At 40.5% G+C, this 11,074-nt stretch overlaps 1 protein-coding gene across 8 annotated transcripts in view; it reads left to right on the top strand.

Annotated features, from left to right (window-relative positions):
• Positions 1–1,616: 1,616 nt before the first annotated feature.
• Positions 1,617–11,074, top strand: part of slc13a1 (solute carrier family 13 member 1) — a 73,501-nt gene continuing 64,043 nt past the window's right edge. For 6 of the 8 annotated variants that reach the window (XR_010019230.1, XR_010019229.1, XM_063058134.1 and 3 more), the window contains exons 1-2: positions 7,240–7,371; positions 10,620–10,748. Coding sequence is in view for 6 of the 8 variants with exons in the window: in XM_063058134.1 (XP_062914204.1) it covers positions 7,273–7,371; positions 10,620–10,748 (228 nt within the window). In the remaining 2 variants the exon portion in view is untranslated. Of the gene's footprint in view, positions 1,781–7,098; positions 7,176–7,239; positions 7,372–10,619; positions 10,749–11,074 lie in introns of those variants that run through there. The other 2 variants (XM_063058135.1, XM_063058136.1) reach the window with 2 other exon arrangements.

Here is an 11,074-nt window from a genome sequence, read left to right as displayed (position 1 = left end):
GGTAAAGTAGAGCTCCAGTGCCATATTTAAGTTGCTAATGATACCACTGTTGTTAGCTGAATCAAAGGTGGTGACAAATCAGCATATAGGAGGGAGATTGAAAATCTGGCTGAGTGGTAACACAACAACAATCTCTTACTCAATGTCAGCAAGATCAAGGAGCAGATTATTGACTATAGGAAGACAAAACCAGAGGTCTATGAGCCATTTCTCATTGGAGATCAGAGGTGGAGAGGGTCAGAAACTTTAAACACCTTGGTGTTATCATTTTAGAGAACCTGTCCTTGGTCCATCACATAAGTGCATTACAAAAAATACATGTCCGCCCCTGTACTTCCTTAGCAGTTTACAAAGATTCGGCATGTCATCTAAAACTTTGACAAACTCCTATAAATGTGTGGTTGAAAATATATTGACTGGTTGCAACACAACCTGGCATGGAAACATCAATGCCCTCGTATGAAAAGCCTGCAAAAAGTAGTGGATATGGCCAAGTCCATCACAGGTAAAGCCCTCCCATCCACCGAGAACATCTAGACAGAGAGCTGTCACAGGAAAGCAGCATCTATCACCATCAGATCCCCACCATCTAGGTCATGCTCTCTTCTTGCTGCTACCATCAGGAAGAAGGTTCCTTCTTAGCAGATGTACCTGAACACCACCAGGTTCAGGAATAATCATTACTCCTGAACCATCAGGCTCTTGAACTTTCAAGGACTCTTCACCTCATGGTCTTGATATTTATTCCTTATTTATTTATTATTACATCTTGTTTTCTTTTTGTATTTGTACAATTTATTGTCTTATGCACATTGGCTGTTTGCCTGTCCTGCTGGGTGTTGTATGTCAAAAAGAAAATTAATCACAGGGTTGTATATGATGATGTATATGTATCTTGATGATAAATGTACTTTGAACACTGAACTTTGGCTATACCACTGAACTTTGCCTGGTGTTTTAGCAGGGACTGAGGGCGGCAACACCAGTGGTGAGGAACTGTGAAGGTATAGTCAAGAGATGCAGAGGAACATTTATATAACTGCTTTGAATTAGTGGACTTGACCATCATACATTCATCCTTAGATCTGAATGAATATGCCACAGCAATCACCGACTTCATCAAGACCAGCGTGGATGAGAGTGTGCCTTCGAGTCGTTCAGATGTGACTTTCCCATGACTGTTCTGGAACTATCTGTAACTCACTAATTGTTTGTGGACATTATCCCTCAGTTTTCAGCAGCCCCAAGATGTTTTATGATAAGAGAAATCACTTTGAGTAATTTAGAAAGGAGACAGAAAGCATTCTTTTGGAGTTATATTAGTACACACTTGTATCACTAAATCGCTCCCTTTATTCTCAGAACATGATTTGTTTCAGGCATGCAGACCTGGTTCAAACTGTTCCACAGATTAAGAAATTCTGGCAAATTTTGAAATGTTTTGCAAGCTTATCTTTTAAGCCTACAGATTCCTCCGAATTAAAATCCTTTCTACTGTAAAATGCAAAAAAACATTTGGGAAGGGAGTTTTCATTAAATCTTGCAACACTAGGTCAGGTGATGAAAAGTTCTTGGAAGAAATCCCATTTGGCCCATCGATGTATCTCTTAGGAGTGGTTAAAGTAACACAAGATTGTATTGCAGCAAAATGAAGACTGTTCTTTGTTTTACAAAGCCTTAATGTGCTCTTTCTGTGTTCGTTGTGGCATCTAGACTTATGCCACTGGCTTGTAACAAAGGAAAGAAGGTGGATGATAATTCCTTGATTTTGCCGCTCTAGGTAAGTATCAATGACTATTTCCTAGCCCAGAGATTATCATTTGAATTTGCCATTTGACATTGAACAGATTATTCATGCATGGTTATGGAGTGGCTCCCCGTGTGATCACCGATTTGCAGTTTAGGAATCATGATTATGGAAGAACAAAGTATCACTCAGAATCCAAAAATACCATCTCGGGACAAAAAGTCATATATTCAGTCACCTGAAGTCCTGAATGAGAGTTATTTTCTGAGCATGCGCCGTAAATGATGCTTTCTGTTTCTTTGTGTGCTGATTCCACATGACACACCCATTGCCAAGTTGTGTTCAGGATATCATTCCACTCAGTCAGACATTTTAAGGCAACGAGGAGGAGGTACAGGAGCCTGAAGACAAACACTCAATGTCTTAGCAAATGCTTCTTCCCTCCACTATCAGATTTCTGAACGAACAATGAATCCATGTACACTACCTCACTCTATTTGCTCTCTTTTAGCACTACTACTTATTGAATTATAAATTTTATATATACATATCTATTTCTTATTGTAACTTACAGTTTTTTATTACGTATTGCACTGTACTGCTGCCGCAAAACAAAAATTCCATGCCATGTGCCAGTGATATTAACCGATTCTAATTCTCCTGATTCATCTGAAGCCAATTGATTTCACAATTAAGTGCTGGGAACCCAAAAGATTGCTTTTCTTGTGTAACAGGGGAATGTTGCGACACTAAGTGCTTTTACCACCAACTCTCACGACACACAAAATGCTGGAGGAATTCAGCAAGCCAAAAAGTACAATCGATGTTTTGGGCCAAAACCTTTCAGCAAGACTCCCCTGCAGATTTTCTCTTGTTTACCACCAACTCTTCTGAGATCAATTAACTCAGTACAATTAACTTAAATGCGTTAAATTCCATTTGGTTTAAATTTCTTCACATGTAGCTATAAAAAGTGAAATGCTAATCAAGGTAGCACCAATTCTTTCTTTACTCTCTTCCTTTGCACAACTGTGCTTTAAGGACTGTATTGTCGGGCTCAGTTGAGCTACAGATCTGCACGTTTGAAACCACAAAGCTGACATCAAAATAGTCTCAGTAGCTATCTTATGGAACGATGGAGTCACAGGAAACAGTCTATTTGCTCACTGATTCTGCACCAATGATTAAGTGCTCATTTCTACCATTCCTACATTCATCCTATTTTTTAATTCTCTCCACATTACAATCAAGTCAACACAGGTTCTACCACACCAGGAGCAATTCACTTAGTCAATTAACGTACCGACCTGCATGCCTCTATCATATGAGAGGAAACCAGAGCACCTTGACGAAGCAAACTATGTAAGGGAGAAGCCAGATGATCACATCTCTAACATCAGCAACTCCCATCAGCTGTGCCACTATAGATCCCCACCTGTATGTTATGTCTTTTAGATAACAAAACATTTTAGGATCCTTTATAAAACCAAAACTGAATGCTGAATAGTAACAAAAGCTTAACTGTAGGTTGTAGAGGAAGGCATTGGACAATCTTGTAAGTTATGGTTAAAGAAGTGGGGACCATTACAGTTAATTACTTCATGCATGAAACCAACAAATAAAACTGCTGTCAGAGAATCTGAGAGACAGCTGAAGAACGTTTGAGAACCTACTGCTAGATGAGGGTGTTGGAGGGAAAAAAAGAACAAGGCTTTGGGACAGCTAGTAGGTAAGAAAAATGTAAAATTGAACAAGGAGCCAACGCTTATTGGTGAAAGTGGCGATAATAGTGCGATGAAAATGAATACAGGGTTGGCGTGGGAAGTGCAGCTTTGACCGGACAGGAATTAATGTAGAATAAGATTTAAGGATCTTGGGAAGGATGAAGTAATGGAGTCAAACTCTTAATGTTCGGAGCTGCATATATTTCAATGCAAGAAGACAGATGAGTTCAGGGCATGGATCAAAACATGGAATTATGATATTGTAACTATTAGTGAGACTTGGTTGCTGGAGGGGCAGGACTGGCAGCTCAATGTTTCAGGGTTCTAATGTTTTAGACGCGACAGAGCAGGAAAGATTATAGAGGAGGGGGTGGCAATACCAGTCAGGGAAAACATCACAGCAGTGCTTGGTCAGGATAGACTGGGGTGCTCGTCTAGTGAGGCTTATGGTTTGAACTGAGGAATAAGAAATGTATGACCGCATTCATTACAGACCACCCAACAGTCTGCGGGATTTAGAAGAAATTTGTGGAGAGATCACATTCTGTTGCAAGAAACATAACGTTATTATAGTAGGTGATTTTAACTCTCCACATACTGACTGGGACTCCCATACTGTAAAAGGACTAGATGCGATAAAGTTTGCCAGACGTGTTCAAGAAAGTTTCCTTAATCAGTACATAGAATTCTCAATGAGAGAGTGAGCGATACATGATTTGCTATTAAGGAATGAGACAGGGCAGGTGACAGAAGTTTGTATAAGGGAACACTTTGCACTTGGTGATCACAATGCCATTAGTTTCAAAGTAAATATGGAAAAGATAGGTCTGGTTCGCGGGTTGAGTTTCTAAATTGGCAAAGGTCAATTTTGATGGTATCAGAAAGGATCTGGCAAGTGTGGATTGGGATAGGCTGTTTTGTGCGCAGGTGTACTTGATAAGTGGGAATCCTTCAGAAATGAAATTTTGAGAGAACAAAGCTTGTATGTGCCTGTCAGAATAAAAGGTAAAGATAACATTATTAAGGAACCTTGGTTTTCAAGATATATTGAGGCTTTGGTTAAGAAAAAAAAGGTGCATTACAGGTACAGGCTGCTAGGAGCAAATGAGGTACTTAAGGAGCATAAGAAATGCAAGAAAACACTTAAGAATGAAATCAGGAGGCTTAAAGAAGGCATGAAATTACCAGACAAGATGAAGGAGAAACCTAAGGAATTCTAGCAATATGTTGAGAGCATAGGATGCAGGTGACAAGATTGATCCTCTGGAAGATCAGAATGGTAATCTATGCATGGAGCCAAAAGAGATGAGGGAGATCTTAAATAACTTTTCTGCATCTGTATTTACTCAGGAGACTGACACAGAGTCTATAGCAATGAGGCAAACCAGCAGCAAGACATGGACCCTATACAGATTACATTGTAGGAGGTGTTTGCTGTCTTGAGGCAAATTAGGTTGGATAAATCCCCAGGGCCTGACAAGGTATTCCCTCGGATCCCGTGGGAGGCAAGTGCAGCAATTGCAGGGGCTCCAGCAGAGATACTTATATTGTTCTTAGTGACAGGTGGGCACTGGAGGATTGGAGGAGGGCTAATGTTGTTCCACTGTTTAAGAAAGGCTCTAAAAATATACCAGGAGTTTATTGGCCAGTGACTCTGACATCTGTTGTGGGAAAGTTATTGGAAGGTATTCTAAGGAACCAGATAATATATAAGTTTTTGTATATACAGGGAGTGATTAGGGATAATCAGCATGGCTTTGTGCATGGTAGATCATATCTAACCAATTCTGTAAAGTTTTTTGAGGAAGTTACCAGGAAAGTTGATGAAGGCAAGGCAGTGGATGCTATCTTCATGGACTTTAACAAAGCATTTGACAAGGTCCCACGCATGGGAGTTTTGTCAAGAAGGTTCAGTCACTTGGCATTTGAGGTGAGGTAGAAATTGTATTAGACATTGTTTTTGTGGGAGAAGCCAGTAGATGGTTGCCTCTCTGACTGGAGACCTGTGACTGGTGAAGTACCACAGGGATCCACTGTTAATCATCTATATCAGTGATCTGTATGATAATGTGGTTAAAAGGATCAGCAAATTTGTGGATGACACCAAGATTGGGGGTGTGGTGAACAGCAAGGAGGACTATGAGAGCTTGCAGTGGGATCTGGACCAGCTGGAAAAATGGGCTGAAAAATGGCAGATGGAATTTAATGCAGATAAATTTGAGATATTGCACTTTGCTGGGACCAACCAGGTTATGTCTTGCATGTGAACGGCAGGGCACTGAGGAGTGCGGTGGAACAAAGGGATCTGGGAATACAGATCCAGAATTCATTAGAAGTAATGGCACAGGTAGACATGGTTATAAAGAAAGCTTTTGGCACACTGCCTTCATAAATCAAAGTATTGAGTGCAGGAGATAGGATGTTATGTTGAAGTTGTATAAGATGTTGGTGAGGCCTAATATGGAGTATTGTGTAGAGTTTTGGTCACTGACCCACAGGAAAGATGCCAATACAGTTGAAAGAGTGCAGAGAAAATTTACAAGGATGTTGTCAGGTCTGGAGGACCTGAGTTATCAGGAAATATTAAATAGACAATGACTTTATTACTTGGACTGTAGAAGACAGAGGGAGGATTTAATAGAGATATACAAAATTAAGAGGGGTATAGAGTGGATAAATGCAAGCAGGCTTTTTCGACTGAGGTTGGGTGAGACTACAACTAGAGATCGTGGGTTAAGGGTGAAATATGATAAGTTTAAGGGAAACATGAAGGAAACCTCTTCACTCAGAGGGTCATGAGAATGCGGATTTAGAGATGCATGGGAGCTCGATTTCCACGTTTAAGAGAAGTTTGGATAGTAGGGATATGGAGGGCTATGGTCTGGGTGCAGTCAATGGGAGTAGACAGTTTAAATAGTTTCGGCATGGACTAGATGGGCTGAAGGGCCTGTTACTGTGCTGTACTTTTCTATGACTGAATCTAATAAAAGCAGGAATATTGCTTTAAGCAATGGGGTGGGTGAGCAGGGGATGGGTGTTGAATGTTAGAAGCACCGGTGTGCAGTGTTATTATAGAAGGCATAGGCATACTTATTGATGGTTAGGATGTAGGACTTGAAATTAAGATTTAACTTAAATTTGGCAGTTGTCATACTGAACACTGAGGCATAGGATTAAAACGAGCAAAGAAGCTAACATGTAGTGAGTGGTTAAACAAAAATGTATTTCTACTATATACTGGTGGCAGTATGTGAGCTTATACCTGTGTATGTTCAAGGATTATCTCCCACAAGTAATCTGAAATAATATAACTGTTATATTCAAGAATTATCTGCACAGTGATCAGTGGCATGTATTGCAGTGGGAGAGAAGGAACAATCCGAGGTAACCCGTTTCACTCTTCCTGTCTTCCCTACACCTACATGGTAAAGTGAACAAATTACCAAACTGCAGACTTGTTTTTGCAGCAAAACAAATGTTGGAGCATTATCTTTTTCAGAGATTGATTAGTGTTATTTCAGTCAGACAGACTTAGCACAATGTGCAATATATTTTACAATTGTGCAATTCTACAGTGCTATAATAAGGAACCGAGAAATTGCTTTCCCCCGGGAAATTAGTGAACAGGCATCCTAAATAGCAATGGTTAATTTTTAACTGCCTAAAGAATCGAGTTCTGTTATTTGTTGCTGAACCAGCTGAAGGTGAGGTGTGTCTCAGAGATTAACTCATGGAGTACTATTTAAGCATTTGCAGAGCCATCAGGTTGGGGAAGTTGGAGTTGTCAATTCACCTTAAGCTATGAATTTTCCAAGGCACGCTTGGCAGTATCGGAAGTTGATAATTATTGTATTCTGTCCATTGCTATTGCTGCCACTGCCTCTCATCATCAAGACTAAAGTAAGGCATTTGGTGTCCATGTACTTACTGTTTCAATAGACTCGCATTGATTTTCAAACTTTGGGCTTATGCTATTTTAATTTTGTCTGCAATGTGTTGCATTGATATTTTTTCTACATAAAGCCCACTAGTCAATAGCCTACTTTCTCTGTTGGGAATTTATATAATTTACTTTAAAGTTCGTTTTTTTCCCCCTAATTTTGGCACCCTTTGCTCCCATCATATCCCCTGTTCCCGGTTTGAGAAAAATGTTTAAAGGAAGATTTCTGCTGTCATGCTGTTAGATTTAATGCAAATTTGCCTTAAGATTAAACCAATGAAATCAAAACCAAATGCTGTAGAAGGTATTGTTCTTTACTGGAATTTCTAATTTACTAATACATAAGTTTGAGTTCAATAACAAGTATTATATTGGAATTTGTATTAAAATGTATTTAATAAGTTTGAGAGGCATATTGCCAATAAGAATGTCTTTATTTGGTTGAGTTGTTTCTCTAATTGCCTATGTGCTCTTTCACTGCAACCTGTCTCTTCTCAACAATCACAATTTCTAAATGTTATTATACATTGAGTTTCATTCATCCTACCAGCTCAAAAATCAATGTAAGCTAGATGACTGATTCTTATCAAATGCTGCAAAATGTCAACTTTTCGGGTTGAGGTGTCAATATTGCCATTGGATTGGTGGTGACTGGAGTACTGGGTATTGGTAGCTGTTGTGTCTGTGTGCTGTGGTTGGGCTGGTAAATGTATACCACTCTTTAAGAAAGCTCTTTCAACTAGCAATATTCACAAAACCGAAGCATTTTTTGATTTGATGTGACACCAAGGAAAGTGTTTTGAAGCGAAGAATTTTGCATTCCAAGAAATTGATATTCAGTTGTCTTTTCAAGGGAGTCTTTCTTTATCCAAGGTTCTGAAGTTTTAATTAACTGCAAGATGAATGAAAACCAATTTATACAGCTTTGAATTCCTAATTCAGGGGATTATAACGATCAAGTAGACACTGAACCCATTTGCAACCAAAGAAAGCAATCCTTTTTTGAACTGGTGGCTTAAAGTTTGGTACATTTTATATGTGTGCTGTCATTTAACCATGGATGAAGTGAATGTAGGTACGGAACTACTATTGCTGGTATTAAAAGACGTTATATATAGACACAGATAATTAAATTAAGTCTGGGTTATGGAGGTTAGTTTATTATAGCAAGAAGATGCGGAAGAGATGAAACTCAGGCAGAGCTAGTCACTACCTGATATATTGGTAGTATTGATAGCAGTTTTGAACTGGTCCATGCTCCAGACAAAACTGTTTCAGAATTTGAAAGAAAAGTGGGTTAGTTTGGAAGAAGAAGAAACTGAAGGAAAGATGAAGTATTTATAATTCAGCAAACTTCAAGGGCCCAATCCAAATTGTAAAAATTATTTGACTTTTATAATCTGGACATTTTGGAATAACATGAAAAGATACATTTGTTATTTAAGGAAATTTTGAAATTGTTACAAGGGGGCAATGGGAGCGAACCCAAATGCAAGACACAGACACTGAAGTACGAGGAACAGGACTAGGTTTATCGAGACAGCAAGGTGAGTCAGGAAGAAACAATGCTGGACATTGACACAGGCCCTGGACAAGACTAGGATTCAAGGCCTGGGCTAGGACTTGGGCTAGAAGCATGGGACCCGGATGTGGAACTAGGAACAAGGAGCCTGGACTAGGACTCCGAGCCAGAGACTGGACAGGGACCTGGAACCTAGGTCTTGACTTGGGCTTGGACCCCAGATCTAGGCGAGGACTGGATGTGGCTACAGGACTGGACGTGGAAACCCTGCACAGGACAAGGCACATGGACAGGATAAGAACACAAAGCCTTGGCTTGGACAGGACGAGGGAGGAACTCCAGGGCTGGGCGAGGGAACTCCAGGACTGGGCGAGGCTCTTGAACTAGATTTGGCTTGGCTTTTGGACTCCGCTTGGTTAGGCACTTGGAGCGCGGGGCCCGGACCCTTCCTTGGAGTGCGGGGCCCGGATGACTGCCAAGGTAAACTGCCGAGGAATCGGATGGGGACAATCGAGCACAGGACCAGGAATCTCCAGGACCAGCCTGGGCAGGGTACACCTGGGCTGGGTGAGAACACGAAGCCTTGACTTGGACAGGACTGGAACTTGGAAAACAGGAACACAGAGCTGGGACCCCTCCTTGGGAACAGGACTTAGGGCCAGGGCTTTACATGCAGTCAGGACCCCTCTTTGGGAAGCACAGGACGTAGGGCCAGGACTCGTATACAGAACATAGACGCTAAACACGGGGACACAGAGAGAGATCCAAGCTCAACAATAGATAATTCCTTCTCTTGGCGTGTCAAGGCTCCGGTCTCACTTCGGCAGTTGAACTTGACAAGGTTACAGGCAAAGATCTCATGGGAAGGGAAGGAAACAATCCAGCAGGGAATCCTTGGTTTGAGAGGTATTTACGTACCAGCCCAAAACAAGAATCAGGTGCCTCAATTAAGGCACCCGATGGAACAAAGGAAAACAGGAAAACCCAGAATAAAGAATCGATGGACTGGATCATGAACTGGAATACGGACTTCACAGACCAGACCATGACACAAATAGAAATGGAGTGAAATCTGAGCCTACCATATATGAATTTGCCTTCTCTCACCAAAATAATGAAAATGAATTTCAGTGAATGATTTAGGACCAGCTTTACATGTGAAAACTTTTGGTTTGCATTTGAGTATCAGGAATTTGTTTGCTGCTGATAGGCTGAAAGGACCTCAGCAAATTTAAGAAATCAAGAGTGCACAGAATTTCATGTGGGGTGGGGGGAGGAAGCTTAATTTGAAAACAATTCTTGGAAAGTTAAACTCCAGAGAAGAAGGGGTTCTTTTGACCTTTACACACAAGATACTGGAGGAATTCAGCAGGCCAGGCAGCGTCTGTGGAAAAAATACAGTCGAGGTTTCGACTCGAAACATGGACTGTTTACTCTTTTCCATCGATGCTGCCTGGCCTGCTGAGCTCCTCCAGTATTTTGTGTGTGTTGCTCGGATTACCAGCATCTGCAGATTTTCTCTTGTTTGCGATTCTTTTGACCTTACTGTGGGCAATGTTTAGATCCATTGAGGAAATGGCCAGTAACGGTAAGGAATAAGGAAAAAGTCTTCTTTATCTCCTTGTCTGCTTTGAATTTACAAGTGCAATTGTTTATTCTGTATTTACTTTCTCTTCTATTGAAAAGGAATCGGAATGTGCTTTTACGCTGCTTCTGGTGGCAATATATTGGTTAACAGAAGTGATGCCTCTTTCTGTAACGGCTTTACTCCCAGCTCTCACGTTTCCACTCTTTGGCATCATGAAATCCTCAGAAGTAAGTAATGGTACAACTTTCATGAAACTGAGCACTCCGCTAACAGTTTTTATTATTAAAAATTAGAGCTGTACAATTCATAGGGGAATGTTGGCAATATATCAAAATAACAAGGCACTTGGGTGCACTTCTCACCAAAGAATAAATCATCTTACTGCAAGATTGCCCCACATCTTGTAGTCAGGAGCAAAGGAACTGTGTTGTCTGTTAACTCTAAACAGTGCTCCCACAACTATTTAGTGTTGATTGTAGACTTCGTTATTTTGTATACAAGAAATCCTGCAGATACTGGAAGTCTTTAGCAATGCACATAAAATGCACATACA

This window comes from Mobula hypostoma, chromosome 9 (genome assembly GCF_963921235.1).
Source record: "Mobula hypostoma chromosome 9, sMobHyp1.1, whole genome shotgun sequence".
Lineage (NCBI taxonomy): Eukaryota > Metazoa > Chordata > Chondrichthyes > Myliobatiformes > Myliobatidae > Mobula > Mobula hypostoma.
This window is presented reverse-complemented; position numbering and strand designations above follow the sequence as displayed.